This window comes from Manis javanica, chromosome 12, assembly GCF_040802235.1.
Source record: "Manis javanica isolate MJ-LG chromosome 12, MJ_LKY, whole genome shotgun sequence".
NCBI lineage: Eukaryota > Metazoa > Chordata > Mammalia > Pholidota > Manidae > Manis > Manis javanica.
Genome location: NC_133167.1, coordinates 71497808 through 71515610, shown reverse-complemented (window position 1 = coordinate 71515610; position 17803 = coordinate 71497808). Strand labels below are relative to the sequence as shown.

The window sequence follows — 17803 nt, the reverse complement described above, 5'->3', positions numbered from 1 at the left end:
TGCTAATCGTAATGCCCTCTTCCTTTTTCCCTGCCTTTATCCCTCCTTTCCCATCCATGGTCCCCAGTCCCTTTCCCTTTGGTAACTATTAGTCCATTCTTGGGTTCTGTGATTCGGCTGCTGTTTTGTTCCTTCAGTTTTCCTTTGTTCTTATACTCCACATATGACTGAAATCATTTGGTACTTGTCCTTCTCCACTTGGTTTATTTCATTGAGCATAATACCCTCTAGCTCCATCCATGTTGTTGTGAATGGCAGAATCTGTTTTTTTCTTATGGCTGCATAATATTCCATGTGTATATGTACCACATCTTCTTTATCCATTCATCTACTGATGGACATTTAGGTTGCTTCCATATCTTGGCTATTGTAAACGGTGCAGCGATAAACATAGGCGTGCATCTGTCTTTTGCAAACTGGAGTGCTGCATTCTTAGGGTAAATTCCTAGAAGTGGAATTCCTGGTTCAAATTGTATTTCTATTTTGAGCATTCTGAGGAACCTCCATACTGCTTTCCACAATGGTTGAACTAGTTTACATTCCCACCAGCAGTGTAGGAGAGTTCCCCTTTCTCCACAACCTCGCCAACATTTGTTGTTGTTTGTCTTTTCAATGATGGCTATCCTTACTAGTGTGAGGTGATATCTCATTGTGGTTTTAATTTGCATTTCTCTGATGATTAGCGATGTGGAGCATCTTTTCATGTGCCTGTTGGCCATCTGGATTTCTTCTTTAGAGAACTGTCTATTCAGCTCCTCTGCCCATTTTTTAATTGGATTATTTGCTGTTTGTTTGTTGAGGCTTGTGAGCTCTTTATATATTTTGGATGTCAATCTTTTATTGGATCTGTCATTTATGAATATGTTCTCCCACACTGTAGGATACCTTTTTGTTCTATTGATGGTGTCCTTTGCTGTACAGAAGCTTTTTAGCTTGATATAGTCCCACTTGTTCATTTTTGCCTTTGTTTCCCTTGCCTGGGGAGATATGTTCATGAAGAAGTCACTCATGTTTATGTCCATGAGATTTTTGCCTATGTTTTTTTCTAAGAGTTTTATGGTTTCATGACTTACATTCAGGTCTTTGATCCATTTCGAATTTACTTTTGTGTATGACACAAAATGATCCAGTTTCATTCTCTTACATGTAGCTGTCCAGTTTTGCCAGCACCATCTTTTGAAGAGATTGTCATTTCCCCATTGTATGTCCATGGCTCCTTCATCGTATATTAATTGGCCATATATGTTTGGGTTAATGTTGGAGTCTCTATTCTGTTCCACTGGTCTGTGGCTCTGTTCTTGTGCCAGTACCAAATTGTCTTGATTACTGTGGCTTTGTAGTAGAGCTTGAAGTTGGGGAGTGAGATCCCCCCCACTTTATTCTTCCTTCTCAGAATTGCTTTGGCTATTCGGTGTCTTTGGTGGTTCCATATGAATTTTTGAACTATTTGTTCCAGTTCGTTGAAGAATGCTGCTGGTAGTTTGATAGGGATTGCATCGAATCTGTATATTGCCTTGGGCAGGATGGCCATTTTGACGATATTAATTCTTCCTAGCCAGGAGCATGGGATGAGTTTCCTTTTGTTAGTGTCCTCTTTAATTTCTCTTAAGAGTGTCTTGTAGTTTTCAGGGTATAGGTCTTTCACTTCCTTGGTTAAATTTATTCCTAGGTATTTTATTCTTTTTGCCGCGATTGTGAATGGAATTGTTTCATGATTTCTCTTTCTATTAGTTCATTGTTAGTGTATAGGAAAGCCACAGATTACTGTGTGTTAATTTTGTATCCTGCAACTTTGCTGTATTCTGATATTACTTCTAGTAGTTTTGGAGTAGAGTCTTTAGGGTTTTTTTGTGTACAATATCATGTCATCTGCAAATAGTGACAGTTTGAGTTCTTCTTTACCAATCTGGATTCCTTGTATTTCTTTGTTTTGTCTAATTGTCGTGGCTAGGACCTCCAGTACTATGTTGAATAACAGTGGGGAGAGTGGGCATCCCTGTCTTGTTCCCAATCTCAGAGGAAAAACTTTCAGCCTCTCACTGTTCAGTATGATGTTAGCTTTGGGTTTATCATATATGGCCTTTATTATGTTGATGTACTTGCACTCTATGCCCATTTTTTGAGAGTTTTTATCATGAATAGATGTTGAATTTTGTCAAATGCTTTTTCAGCATCTATGGAGATGATCATGTGGTTTTTGTCCTTTTTGTTGTTGTGGTGGATGATGATGGATTTTCGAATGTTGTACCATCCTTGCATGCCTGGGATGAATCCCACTTGGTTAAGGTGTATGATCCTCTTGATGTAGTTTTAAATTCAGTTTGCTAATATTTTGTTGAGTATTTTTGTACCTACGTTCATCAGGGATATTGGTCTGTAGTTTTCTTTATTGGTGGGGTCTTTGCCTGGTTTTTGTATTAGGGTGATGCTGGCTTCATAGAATGAGTTTGGGAGTATTCCCTCCTCTTCTGTTTTTTGGAAAACTTTAAGAAGAATGGGTATTATGCCTTCTCTGTATGTCTGATAAAATTCTGAGGTAAATCCATCTGGCCCGGGGGTTTTGTTCTTGGGTATATTTTGACTACCGCTTCAGTTTTGTTGCTGGTAATTGTTCTGTTTAGATTTTCTGTTTCTTTCTGGGTCAGTCTTGGAAGGTTGTATTTTTCTAGGAAGTTGTCCATTTCTCCTAGGTTTTCCAGCTTGTTAGCATATAGGTTTTCATAGTATTCTCTAATAATTCTTTGTATTTCTGTTGGGTCTTTTGTGATTTTTCCTTTCTCATTTCTGATTCTGTTGATGTGTGTTGACTCTCTTTTTCTCTTAATAAGTCTGGCTAGAGGCTTATCTGCTTTGTTTATTTTCTCGAAGTACCAGCTCTTGGTTTCATTGATTTTTTTCTATTGTTTTATTCTTCTCCATTTTATTTATTTCTTCTCTGATCTTTATTCTGTCCCTCCATCTCCTGACCTTAGGCATCATTTGTTCTTCTTTTTCTAATTTCGATAATTGTGACATTAGACTATTCATTTGGGATTGTTCTGCCTATTTTAAATATGCCTGGATTGCTATATACTTTCCTCTTAAGACTGCTTTTGCTGCGTTCCACAGAAGTTGGGGCTTTGTGCTCTTGTTGTCATTTGTTTCCATATATTGCTGGATCTCCATTTTAATTTGGTCGTTGATCCATTGATTATTTAGGAGCATGTTGTTAAGCCTCCAAGTGTTTGTGAGCCTTTTTGCTTTCTTTGTACAATTTATTTCCAGTTTTATACCTTTGTGGTCTGAGAAGTTGGTTGGTAGGATTTCAATCTTTTTGAATTTCCTGAGGCTTTTTTTGAGGCCTAGTATGTGGTCTATTCTGGAGAATGTTCCATGTACACTTGAGAACAATGTGTATCCTGTTGCTTTTGGATGTAGAGTTCTATAGATGTCTGTTAGGTCCATCTGTTCTAGTGTGTTGTTCAGTGCCTCTGTGTCCCTACTTATTTTCTGTCTGATGGATCTGTCCTTTGGAGTAAGTGGTGTGTTAAAGTCTCCCAAAATGAATGCATTGCATTCTATTTCCTCCTTTAATTCTGTTAGTATTTGTTTCACATATATTGGGTGCATATATGTTTATAATGGTTATATCCTCTTGTTGGACTGAGCCCTTTATCATTATGTAATGTCCTTCTTTATCTCTTGTTACTTTCTTTGTTTTGAAGTCTATTTTGTCTGATACTAGTATTGCAACAACTACTTTTTTCTCCATGTTGTTTGCATGAAATATCTTTTTCCATCCCTTGACTTTTAATCTGTGCATGTCTTTGGGTTTGAGGTGAGTCTCTTGTTAGCAGCATATAGACGGGTCTTGCTTTTTTATCCATTCTATTACTCTGTGTCTTTTAATTGGTGCATTCAGTCCATTTTCATTTAGGGGGATTATTGAAAGTTACGTACTTAATGCCATTGCAGGCTTTAGATTCGTGGTTACCAAAGGTTCAAGGTTAGCTTCTTTACCACCTTACTGTCTAACTTAACTCGCTTATTGAGCTAATATAAATACAGTCTGATGATTATTTCTCTCCCTTCTTATTCCTCCTCCTCCATTCTTCATATGTTGGGTGTTTTGTTCTGTGCTCTTTTTAGGAGTGCTCCCATCTAGAGCAGTCCCTCTAAAATACCCTGTAGAGGTGGTTTGTGGGAGGCAAATTCCGTCAACTTTTGCTTGTCTGGTAATTGTTTAATCACTCCTTCAGATTTAAATGATAATCGTGCTGCATACAGTATTCTTGTTTCAAGGCTCTTCTGTTTCATTGCATTAAATGTATCATACCATTCTCTTCTGGCCTGTAAGGTTTCTGTTGAGAGGTCTGATGATAACCTGATGGTTCTTCCTTTACATGTGACCTTTTTTCTCTCTCTGGCTGCCTTTAATACTCTGTCCTTGTTCTTGATCTTTTCCATTTTAAATATTATGTGTCTTGGTGTTGTCTTCTTTGGGTCCCTTCTGTTGGGATTTTTGTGTGCTTCCATAGTCTGAGGAACTATTTCCTCCCCTAGTTTGGGGACGTTCTCAGCAATTATTACTTCAAAGACACTTTCTATCCCCTTTTCTCTTTCTTCTTCTTCTGGTACCCCAATAATGTGGATATTGTTCCGTTTGGGTTGGTCACACAGTTCTCTTAATATTGTTTCATTCCTGGAGATCCTTTTCTCTCTCTCTGTGTCAGCTTCTATGCGTTCCTGTTCTCTGGTTTCTATTCCATCAATGGCCTCTTGCATCTTATCCATTCTGCTTATAAATCCTTCCAGAGATTGTTTCACTTCTGTAATCTCCCTCCGGACGTCATCCCTTAGCTCTTGTATATTTCTCTGTAGCTCCGTCAGCATGTTTATGTTTTTTATTTTGAATTCTCTTTCAGGAAGACTGGTTAGGTCTATCTCCTTCTCAGGGGTTGTGATTTTGGTCTGTATCAAATTCTTCTGCCTTTTCATGGCGATAGAGATAGTTTGCGGAGCTGGCGCAAGTGATGGCTGGGAGAACATCCCTTCTTGTTGGTTTGTGGCCTTCCTCTCCTGGCAGAACAGCGACCTCTAGCGGCTTGTGCTGGGCAGCTGCGCGCAGACGGGGCTTCTGATTCTTGCCCGGCCACTATGGAGTTTAGCTCTGCGGTTGCTGTGGGCGTGGCCTGCCTTGGGCTGCTGCTCCGCTATGGCAGAGCCGTGTTGGAGGGGAAATGGCCAGGAGGCTGTTTATCTCCATGAGTGGTCTCCAAGTTGCCCTGTTGCCCAGGGCGTTAGGGTTCCCAGAGTTCCCCGGGATTCCCAGCTGCTAGGCTAATGTCCCAGGATGCTTCTGTCCAGCTGTGGGGTCCCTGTCTCTTTAAGACTTTCAAAAAACACCCGCTTTTCTTTGTCCCAGGGGCTACGGCTGTGGGGACCCGCTCACAGGTCTTACTGTCCTGTTTGCCTGGTTTCCAGCACCCCACACACGCACTGTGTCTGAGCTTTGGTGAGGATGGCTAGGGCTGGGTGTTTAGCAGTCCTGGGCTTCCTCTCTCTCCTCGCTCCAACTCCTCTCCTCCCGCCGGGAGCTGGGGTTAGGGGCGCTTGGGTCCCGCCAGGCTGCGGCTTGTATCTTACCCCCTTCGCAAGGCACTGGATTCTCGCAGGTGTGGATGTAGTCTGGATGTTGTCCTGTGTCTTCTGGTCTCTCTTTTAGGAAGAGTTGTATTTGTTGTATTTTCAAAAAATATATGTGGTTTTGGGAGGAGATAGATTTCCGCTGCTCTACTCATGCCGCCATCTTGGCTCCGCCCCCAGAGGGGAAGGAATTTAATACTGGAAACAGGTATTTGTGAAGTTGCTGGAAGGGCTGATGAGGTAAGCTGTAGGCTGGGCTCTGTGGACTGATTGCTGTGACATCGTAGCACCAAGAAGACACTCTTAAACTTCCATCTGAAAAAGGTGGAAGCAGGAGGCTGCTGCCGAACTATTGTGTTCTGTAGCTGGATTCTGAAATGCTGAATCTGGCCGTCATCACAGCTACCTCTGGATAGCAAGGAAGGTTGGCGTTTTCATAACTTTGCTTATCATTGGAAAACAGTCAATACCAGAAAGAAGATGGTCTTTGCTTCATTTCTGCCTTTGAAAAATCACTCAAACACATGCAACTGTAGGACTTAATTCATATGTAAAGCCTAGCTACAGGAGTCTAGGATGTATAGTTTTAGCTTTTCAGTTTTTATGTATAAAAGGAAGTGGAAGATAGTTGTGGGAGATCTTGAGTGACAGGTGAGCATATCCTGCATAATATTGCGAACTAAAATAAACTCTGGATAGATTTTACAGGTAAATATAAACCATGAAATTATAAAAGGTGAGATAAAAATGCAATGACATGTCATGCAATGCAGTGATTTTCAGACTATTTTAATAATGCAGCTCTTAATAATGGGAACCCAAATATATTAAACAGATAAATAGGAGTCTGTTCTAGTTTAGGTGGGAATGAAATGGGGTAAAGGGAGGGTTGTTATACAGCTCTGCCTTCTAAGAAGCATTATATTTGAGGTGGTCTCTGAGTTTCGTTAAGATAGGGAAGAGCATGATTTGCGAAGTATTAACTGTATAGGGAACTTTTAAAGAACTTGTAGGATTAGTAACTATTAGTTATCCATTGCTGTAGAAATAAGTTACTCCCAAACCTAGCAGCTAAGAGCAACCAAAATTTTTTATTTCATGTTGTTTCTGTTGGTCAGGAATCTGGTGAGTAGCTTATCTGGGTGGTTTTAATGTGGGATCTGTCATGAGGTTGCAGTCAAGATTTCAGCTGGTGCTTTAGTTGTCTGAAGGCTTCCATGATGACAGACCTGGCTGGCAAGTTAATGCTGTCTGTTGATAGAAAGCCTCAGCTCTTTGCCATGTGGACCATATCACAGGGCTGCATGAGTGTCCATGACATGTCAGCTGGATTCCCCCAAGTAGTTATTTCAGACAAAGAGCAAGGTGGAATTTGCAATATCTTTTATATATATATATTTATTTATTTATTTATTTTGGTATCGTTAATGTACAATTACTTGAACAACATTATGGTTACTAGACTCCCCCTATTGTCAAGTCCCCACCACATACCCCATTACAGTCACTGTCCATCAGCATAGTAAGATGCTGTAGAATCACTACTTGTCTTCTCTGTGTCATACTGCCTTCCCTGTGTCCCCCCACTACTTTATGTGTGCTAATCATAATGCCCCTTATTCCCCCTTATCCCTCCCTTCCCACCCATCCTCCCCAGTCCCTTTCCCTTTGGTAACTGTTGTCCATTCTTGGGTTCTGTGAGTCTGCTGTTTTGTTCCTTTAGTTTTTTCTTTGTTCTTACACTCCACAGATGAGTGAAATCATTTGATACTTGGCTTTCTCAGCCTGGCTTATTTCACTGAGCATAATACCCTCTAGCTCCATCCATGTTGTTGCAAATGGTAGGTTTTGTTTTCTTCTTATGGCTGAATAATATTCCATTGTGTATATATACCACTTTTTCTTTATGCATTCATCTACTGATGGACACTTAGGTTGCTTCCATTTCTTGGCTATTGTAAATAGTGCTGTAATAAACATAGGGGTCATTATGTTTTTTTCAAACTGGGCTGCTGCATTCTTAAGGAAATTCCTAGGAGTGGAATTCCTGGGTCAAATGGTATTTCTATTTTGAGTTTTTTGAGGAACCTCCATACTGCTTTCCACAATGGCTGAACTAGTTTACATTCCCTCCATCAGTGTAGGAGGGTTCCCCTTTCTCCACATCCTTGCCAACATTTATTGTTGGTTGCCTTTTGGATGTTGGCCATCCTAACTGGAGTGAGGGGATATCTCATTGTGGTTCTAATTTGTACTTCTCTGATGATTAGCAATGTGGAGCATCTTTTCATGTACCTGTTGGCCATTGGAATTTCTTCTTTGGAGAAACGTCTGTTCAGATCCTCTGCCCATTTTGTTATTGGATTATTTGCTTTTTGTTTGTTTAGGTGCGTGAGCTCTTTATATAATTTGGATGTCAGCCCCTTATTGTATAAGTCATTTATGAATATTTTCTCCCATTCTGTAGGATGTCTTTTTGTTCTTGTAATGGTGTCCTTTGCTGTACAGAAGCATTTTAGTTTGATATAGTCCCACATGCTCATTTTTGCTTTGGTTTCCTTTGCTGGAGGAGAAATGTTCATGAAGAAGTTGCTCATGTTTATGTCCAAGAGAATTTTGCCCATGTTTATTTCTAAGAGTTTTATGGTTTCATGACTTACATTCAGGTGTTTGATCCATTTTGAGTTTACTTTTGTGTATGGGGTTAGACAATAATCCAGTTTCATTCTCTTACATGTAGCTGTCCAGTTTTGCCAACACCAGCTGTTGAAGTGGCTGTCATTTCCCAATTGTATATCCATGGCTCCTTTATCGTGTATTAATTGACCATATATGTTCAGGTTTATATCTGGGCTCTCTGTTGTGTTCCACTGGTCTGTGGCTCTGTTCTTGTGCCAGTACCAAATTGTCTTGATTACCGTGGCTTTGTGATAGAGCTTGAAGTCAGGGAGCGTAATTCCCCCTGCTTTAGTCTTCCTTCTCAGGATTGCTTTGGCTATTCGGGGTCTTTTGTGGTTCCATATGAATTTTTGAACAATTTGCTCTAGTTCATTGAAGAATGATGTTGGTATTTTGATAGGGATTGCATTGAATCTGTAGGTTGCTTTAGGCAGGATGGCCATTTTGACAATATTAATTCTTCCTACCCAAGAGCATGGGATGAATGTCCATTTATTAGTGTCCTCTTTAATTTCTCTTAAGAGTATCTTGTAGTTTTCAGGGTATAGGCCTTTCACTTCCTTGGTTAGGTTTATTCCTAGGTATTTTATTCTTTCTGATGCAATTGTGAATGGAATTGTTTTCCTGATTTCTCTTTCTTCTAGTTCATCGTTAGTGTATAGGAATGCAACAGATTTCTGTGTATTAATTTTGTATCCCACAACTTTGCTCAATTCAAATACTAGATGTAGTTTTGGAGTGTAGTCTTTAGGGTTTTTTATGTACAATATCATGTCATCTGCAAACGGGGACAGTTTCCTTGCCAGTCTGGATTCCTTTTATTACTTTGTGTTGTCTAATTGCCATGGCTAGAACCTTCAGAACTATGTTGAATAAAAGTGGGGAGAATGGGCATCCTTGTCTTGTTCCCGATCTTAAAGGAAAAACTTTCAGCTTCTCGCTGTTAAGTATAATGTTGGCTGTGGGTTTGTCATATATGGCCTTTATTATGTTGAGGTACTTGCCCTCTATACCCATTTTTTTGAGATTTTTTTGTCATGAATGGGTGTTGAATTTTTTGAATGCTTTTTCAGCATTTATGGAGATGATCATGTGGTTTTTGTCCTTCTTTTTGTTGATATGGTGGATGATGTTGATGGATTTTCGAATGTTGTACCATCCTTGCATCCCTGGGATGAATCCCACTTGATCATGATAGATGTTCTTTTTGGTGTATTTTTGAATTCGGTTTGCTAATATTTTGTTGAATATTTTTGCATCTATGTCCATCAGTGATATTGGTCTGTAATTTTCTTTTTTTGTGGTGTCTTTGCCTGGTTTTGGTATTAGGATGATGTTGGCCTCATGGAATGAGTTTGGGAGTATTTCCTCCTCTTCTACATTTTGGAAAACTTAAAGGACGATGGGTATTACGTCTTCACCAAATGTTTGATAAAATTCAGCAGTGAAACCATCTGGTCACTGGTTTTGTTCTTAGGTAGGTTTTTGATTATCGCTTCAATTTCTTTGCTGGTAATTGGTTTGCTTAGATTTTATGTTTCTTCCTGGGTCAGCCTTGCAAGGTTGTATTTTTCTAGAAAGTTGTCCATTTCTTCTAAGTTATCCAGTTTGCTAGCATACAATTTTTCATTGTATTTTCTAATAATTCTTTGTATTTCTGTGGTGGTCATAGTGATTTTTCCTTTCTCATTTGTGATTCTGTTTGTGTATGTGTGTAGAGTGTCTTTTTTTCTTTATAAGTGTGGCTAAATAAGGGTTTATCTATTTTGTTTATTTTCTCAAAGAACCAGCTCCTGCTTTTATTGATTCTTTCTATTTTTTTATTCTTGTCAATTTTATTTATTTCTGCTTTAATCTTTATTATGTCCCTCCTTCTACTGACTTTGGGCCTCATTTGTTCTTCCTTTTCTAGTTTCATTAATTCCAGGTTTAGACTGTTCATTTGGTTTTGTTCTTCTTTCCTGAGGTAGGCCTGTATTGCAATATATTTCCCTCTGAGCACGGCCTTTGCTGTGTCTCACATATTTGGTGGTGTTGAATTATTGTTGTCATTTGTCTCCATATATTGCTTGATCTCTGTTTTATTTGGTCATTGATCCATTGATTATTTAGGAGCATGTTATTAAGCCTCCATGTGTTTGTGGACTTTTTCGTTTTCTTTGTGTTTTTATTTCTAGTTTCATACCTTTGTGATCTGAGAAGCTGGTTGGTTCAATTTTAGTCTTTTTGAATTTACTGAGGTTCTTTTTGTGGCCTAGTATATCATCTATTCTTAAAAATGTTCCATGTGCACTTGACATGTATGTGTGTATCATGTTACTTTTGGATGAAGTGTTTTGTAGATGTCCGTTAGGTCCATCTTTTCTAATATGTTGTTCAGTGCCTCTGTCTCTTATTTTCTGTCTGGTGGATCTGTGCTTTTGAGTGAGTGGTGTGTTGAAGTCTCGTAAAATGAATGCATTGCATTCTATTTCCCCTTTAATTCTGTTAGTGTTTGTTTCACATATGTAGGTGACCCTGTGTTGGGTGCATAGATATTTATAATATTTATATACTCTTGTTAGACTGACCCTTTTATCATTATGTAATGTTCTTCTTTGTCTCTTGTTACTTTCTGTATTTTGAAGATTTTGTCTGATACAAGTACTGCAAGTCCTGCTCTTTTCTCCCTATTAGTTTCATGAAATATCTTTTTTCATCCCTTTACTTTCAGTCTGTGTATGACTTTGGGTTTGAAGTGAGTCTCTTTTAGGCAGCATGTAGATGCATTTGTTTTTTTATCCATTCAGTGACTCTCTGTCTTTTGATTGGTGCATTCAGACCATTTACATTTAGGGTGATTATCAATAGGTATGTACTTATTGCCATTACAGGCTTTAGATTTGTGGTTACCAAAGGTTCAAGGGTAATTCCCTTACTATCTAACAGTCTAATTTAACTCACTTCATATGCTATTACAAACAACCTAAAGGTTCTTTCTTTTTTTTCCTCCTTTTTCTTCCTCCTCCATTCTTTGTATGTTATGAATCATATTCTGTACTCTTTGTCTATCCCTTGGGTGACATCTATTTAGCCTTAGGAATACTTCCATCTATCGGAGTCCCTCCAAAATGCACTGTAGAGGTGGTTTGTGGGAGGTAAATTCTCTCAGCTTTTGCTTATCAGAAAATTATTTAATCCCTCCTTCAAATTTAAATGATAACCTTTCAGAGTAGAGTATTCTTGGTTGAGGCCCTTCTGCTTCATTGCATTAAATATATCATGCCACTCCCTTCTGGCCTGTAAGATTTCTGTTAAGTCTGATGATAGCCTGTTGGTTTTTCTTTGTATGTGATCTTCTTTCTCTCTCTAGCTGCTTTAAAAAGTTGGTCTTTATCCTTGATCTTTGCCATTTTCATTATTATATGTCTTAATGTTGTCTTCCTTGGGTCCCTTGTATTGGGAGATCTGTGTACCTCCATGGCTTGAGAGACTATCTCCTTCTCCAGATTGGGGAAGTTTTCAGCAATTACCTTCTCAATGACACTTTCTATCCCTTTTTCTCTCTCCTTTTTATGGTATCCCTAAATGTAAATATTGTTCCGTTTGGATTGGTCACACAGTTCTCTCTTTCACTCTTAGAGATTCTTTTTTCTCTCTGTGCCTCAGCTTCTTTGTATTGCTCTTCTCTAATTTCTATTCCTTCTTTTATAACCTAGCCTTAGTGTCATGTTCTGTCACTGCAACAGTAACCCATTGGTTACACATATGAGCCCTATTCAGTTGGGGGGAGAACTATTTAAGGGTATGTGCTTCTTGCTGGGAGGCAAGAAGGACTCAAGGGCAGCTTGGAGTCTGGCTATTATAATAACCAAAGAAGAAGCGTATGGACATAGTCAAGTATATGAAAGTTGATACTTTACAAATTGAGAGCTAAAGCACCCAAAATAAAAATAAAAGCAAGAATTATTCAGAGAAAATAACTGCATTTAAGGCAAAGGGCTAAAAGCTATAGGTAGAACATGCCTGTGTTTCTGAGCATAAAGTCCAAGGGGCAGAGCCTGTGTGCAGGCATAGGAAAGAAAGTTAATAGTTGAGCATAGATAAAAACGTTAAACCAATGTAATAATAGGAATGCACACCAAAGCAGCAGTGAAGTGTCATTTTCTAGCTTTCATAATAATAAAACTTGAAAGATAAAGAGATTCTAAACCTACAGCTGATCAAATTGTGATAAAACATTTTTAGTTTGTTGGTGGCACTGGGAATTATGTCATCGGGTTTGGAACATGTTTTGGCAGTTCAGTGTCTGCCTCTCAAGCTATAAGAATGTCTGTTTCATTTCACTCACCAGCCCCACTTTCAGGAATTTATTCTAAGGAATTAATTTAAAAGAAAGAAAGAATCCATAAGCATGAATAATTCATTTTAGTATCCTAACTATCACGGGTAATAGTCTAAGTATCTAACAATAGAGAAATGATCAGTTATTTGTAGTGTATCAACTCAGTGGAATATAATCAGCTTAAGGAATGTAAAGTTTACTTGAATAAAATAATGAGGAAAAGCAAAACCAAACTTTATATAACCTATAATTAAAATCATGGTAATGCTTTTAGCTAGTTTAAAAAGAAAAAGTACATTATGAAAATGGCTATTCTAGATGATGAGATTATGGATGAGATTCTTACACCTTCCCTCCTATTTTCCTTTAATGTTAATGGTGTTTTGATAATAAAACTTCATACCATCTCATAAACGAGAAAATTATTTAGGAATAGAAAAGAGAGGAGAGAAGATAATTTAACGACCTCTTTCTTTCACAAGAGAAAAATAAACATAACCAACTTTTAGAGGAAAGGGACAGAGTTGAGGGCAAATTAGGTACCCTAAATTTAAAATTTAGCTGATACTAACTCTTGGAAGAGAAAACTTTTTTTTGTTGTTATTACTGTTAATTTTGATCCCAAAAGAAATACTAGTTAGCTCTTAGTTTTAGTTTTAGTGCCTTAGATCATGAGCATGTAGCTCACTTTAAATGATGGGATTTTTATTACATATTTTTAATTTGGAGTTTGTCAAGGTTTTTATAATCAACTTGGTGGGGAGGGTGTGCTAAATTTAAATCCTATTTAGCATTAATGAAACTGAGTTGAAGTGCCTGTTCTTGAGACATTTATGACAAGCTTTCAGGAGCATCTTGTTTCTATGGTACATATTTTGATTTAAAATAATTGTCTTTTTCTGATCATTCCTTCAGTCAAAATGATTCTTGATTGTTTTATTGGTGAATTTTTCCTTCTTATTAGGTCATCCATCCTGTTTAAAATTTTCCCCTGAGCTAACGGTTAGAGTGAAGGCCTTGCGGTGGCAGTGCATCGAGTGTAAAACTTGCAGCTCTTGTCGAGATCAAGGCAAAAATGCAGTGAGTATCTTTGCCTTAAAGTGTGACTATTTCATTTAGCAGTAGAATGTAAAACCAGCATATTTTTCTAAGTGTGGTTTGTTATTTTCTTATCACTTGGTCCAGACGAATGTAGAACAGTAGCCTCTTTAAATTACCCATCATTAGTTTAGAATACTAATTAGTGAGACTTTGATTTAGAGTATTTAGAATACTCAATTAATTGTTGAGACTTTGATTATTTCTAGGTAGTTTCTAAAATACCTTAGTTATGTATTTGCAGAGAGACTAAGATACTTTAAAGAAATACTCCTGAAGTTTGTTTGGAGTTGTATGGACACATTCATTTAGGAATGGTCAGTTACAGTGTTAATTACAAATTGTCCTTTTCTTCTTTTTTATTAAAACAGTATAAAGTTAGCTTATGTCTGGTTAGTGGGTAAACTTGACAGCTTTGAAACTGTAGTTCTTTATTAAAGATGGGATGAAGCAAAGTTTTTTGCTAACCCATCATGCAGTTACTCAGGTAATACAAATTAAGGAAATTTACTATTACGGTAACTCATCTCCTTTATGAGATTGTTTTGTGCTTCCTAGGTTTTATGAAGTTGTGATCCTGACATGTTTCTGTTTCACAAGGTTAAGCAGAACTATCCTTTCTCATTTTTAGGATAACATGCTCTTTTGTGATTCCTGTGACCGAGGTTTTCACATGGAGTGTTGTGATCCACCACTCACCCGGATGCCTAAAGGTGAGAAATACTTTGTAAAATCAAACTGGCATTATAGAGGGGCATGGTAGTGAAAGCACCTTTTTATTTACTTTGTTAAAGTGGACGAGTAATTTGCATCTTTATGTTTGGGGTTGTATAAGTAGGAAGAGAGCTGTCACCTTAAGGTATGGAAATGGTCTTTTTTGTTAAGGCATCATAACATTCTTACATGGTATAGATTTATTATTATTTTTCTCTATTTTCAGTACTTAAGCATCCATGGAGAGTGAAGTGGCTCATCTATAAATATTTGACAGTTCTCTAGCTAGAGGGCAACATACTTGTCTTATGTACTATTTTAAAATGTTTTTCTCTAAAGGAAGAAATGAAACTATATTAGGTCATGTTGATTATATCACTGCTCATCACTTTTTAGGGGCCTAGAGCTATTAGAGTCTCTGATTTATTCAAAACTGAAAAAAAATTATAAAATAATTGCAAACAAATAATTCTTGTGCCCCAAATTATAAGAGTACATACAGCTTATATAACTCTATTCTTTTTGACTCCTGTTCCTGGAAAATGTATTTAGTTGGGGTATAATTTCTTGTTGGTTGGACTTTTGATTATCATATGATCACAGTTTCTTTAGCCTTCCCTGCTTTTGTTCCATCACAAATTCCATTTTCAACTCTGAATTTGTGATTTACAGGTTTCTTACGTAAATACTTAATGGGGTATTTGATACTGTGCAGTTGGAAGTTTTCCTGTTGATGGAAAGAGACTCAGCCTTAGTTATAACCATGTTATTCCACTTTAGGAATCTTACTTGACTCCCTCTTAGGCCATTCTATTGATTGTTATCTTTTGAAACATCTTAAATTTATATGCATTTGAGGAATAAGTATTTCCCTTTCCTACCTCTTCCATTTACTTGAAGTGTGGGCAAAAGGCGTTCTCAGAATTCTTCAAGATAAGAAAGATTTCTTAGGACTTCATTCCTGAGTATTCAGTGCCTAAAAAAGATGTTTTATAACAGCTTAAAGCAGGAAACATTTTATTTGGAAGTAATTTCAGACTTAGAGGAAACTTGTAAAAATAATACCGAGTTCTCATTATAGCCTTTACCCAGCTTCCCCTAATGTTAACATCTTACAAAACTGTGGTACAATTATTGAAACCAGGAAACTAACATGGATGTGATATAACTGACTAATTTACAGACCTTATTTGAATTTCTGGCTCAGGGTCTTACATTGCATTTAGTTTTCTTATTTCCTTAGTCTCTTCCAGTCTATTTTAACTCCTCAGACTTTGTCTTTCCTGACCTTGACACTTTGAAGAGTACTGGTCAGTTATTTTATAGAAAGCCCTTTAATTTGGGTTTGTCTTTTGCTTTATTATGATTAGGTTGAGGTTATGAAGTTTGACAAGAATAACATGTGAGTGAGATTTTGCTCTTCTCAGTGCATCGTAATGGGAGTATATGATACCGGAATGTCTCATCACTAGTAATGTTAACCTCAATCACTTGATTCAGTGGAGAAGTCTGACAGACCACCTTAAAGTTATTCTTTTTCTGCTTTGCCTACTAACTAGTATCCATCAGTGATTCTTGCTTGTACTAGTTTTTACTAGTGTTTGTATAATGATTTTCCTAATTTCATCATTTCTTCTACATTTATTAATTGGAATCTGGTGTAAAGAAGAGCCATCCCTTTCTTCTGCTTTTTGTTGATTCAGTTACTTGTATCACTATGGAGTCATGGATACTCATTTTATTGTGTGGATTATAATCCATTGCTGTGATTATTTCTCTTTTTGCTCAGTTGACTCAGATTTGGCTACTGGGAACTCCTTCAGGTTGGTTCCTTTGTCCTTTTGACATGGCTTAGTGATGTTTTGAGCACTTCATTAATTTTTGGCTCCATAAGGTTATTGTATTGATTCTGCTCCAGTCCTGGAATCAACGATTACTCTATGGAAACCTGGCTTCTTTTCTTGTAGAATGGTAATTGGAAATCAATATCTAGGTGCTAGATTTAGAGTAGGGGTTTTTAACTGAGGGTTTTTAAGTTGAACCATGTGTGGGCTTCAGAGTATTTGTGAATCTCTTCCAATTGTTGGTAAGCTTTGGTATTACATGTTTTCATGTTTATTTTTTTGGGAGGCTTTCATCAGATTTTCAAACAAGAGTCCTTGATCTGAAAGAGGTTAAGGACTGCTGGCTTAGAGTATTTGAACTCTTCCAATGTATTATATCTATAGTGCTTTTATATGGAATTTTCTTTTCTTTACAGGCATGTGGATATGTCAAATATGTCGACCTCGGAAAAAAGGAAGAAAACTTCTACAGAAGAAGGCAGCACAGATAAAACGGCGCTATGCTAATCCAATAGGACGTCCAAAAAACAGGTTACAGAAACAAAACACGGTGTAAGTTGTACTTGTGGCAAGGTGAGGGGAGAAAAGGATAGGGTCTTCTCTATAGTGTAGGATTCACTTGTTTGCTTTATGAAAAAAATTTCAATTATTGTAACTGGCACTTTTATGTAATAATAATGTCTAACACTTATTGAACCCTTAGTGAAGTGCCAAGACCCTGTTCTAAGAGCCTTAAATGTGTTAAATCAACTTGATTTTTCCAACAACCCAGTGAAGTAGGTAACTGTTGTTAATCTTGTTTTTCAAAGGAGGAAATTATAACACAGATTAATTGCACAAGTTTATAATAAGTGTTAAACTGGGATTAAAGTCCAAGTGGTCTGGTACCAAAGTCTGGCTCTTAACCATTCCTTTATATTGCTTCTCGTATAAAAAACAAGAAAAAAAATAATGTTAAGAGTAGCTTTTCACAGATTCCTTTCTTGATGTAGTCTCAGTAGTTTATTTCTATTAAATATACAAATCATTGGGTAGCTGCTTCTGTTGAGGGCATAGCTAAGTCTCATTTCTATTTGCTGATATAAAATAATGTGAGATTTTAATCTGTTAGCAGAAGTCAGGGATAAATAATCTCTTGTAGATTAAGAAGATGGGCTATGTGGGCTATGTGGAGGGGGTGTGGCAAGATTCAGTAGCTAATTCTGTCTTTTTATTTTGAATATCTCTGTATTAGTTCGCTTTTGATGAGAGTAAAATGTCTTTAGGCCTCTGAGCCTCTATTCTTAAAAATTTTACCCACTTTTTCTACACCTAAGACTATCTTGAAGGTGATATAACTGAAGTGAATGGACACTCTTACCTTGAAATATACAGAACCAGTATTGTAGTTTATGTTGTAAATTTTAAATTAAGCTTTACTTTTTCTGTAAAATGGTCTTTTGATTCCTGACTTTCAGAGAATAACCTGTCCTTATGTTTAGAGGTAAAAGTGAGTTGCTTCTTTTAAAACTGTGAGTTG

The 17803-nt window shown here is 37.3% G+C and overlaps 1 protein-coding gene across 1 annotated transcript in view; it reads left to right on the top strand.

Moving 5' to 3' along the window:
• Window positions 1-17803, top strand: part of KAT6A (lysine acetyltransferase 6A) — a 160889-nt gene that overhangs the window by 84004 nt on the left and 59082 nt on the right. The window contains exons 4-6 of the mRNA XM_037005290.2: window positions 13593-13708; window positions 14358-14439; window positions 16701-16836. Coding sequence (XP_036861185.2) covers window positions 13593-13708; window positions 14358-14439; window positions 16701-16836 — 334 coding nt within the window. The remainder of the gene's footprint in view (window positions 1-13592; window positions 13709-14357; window positions 14440-16700; window positions 16837-17803) is intronic.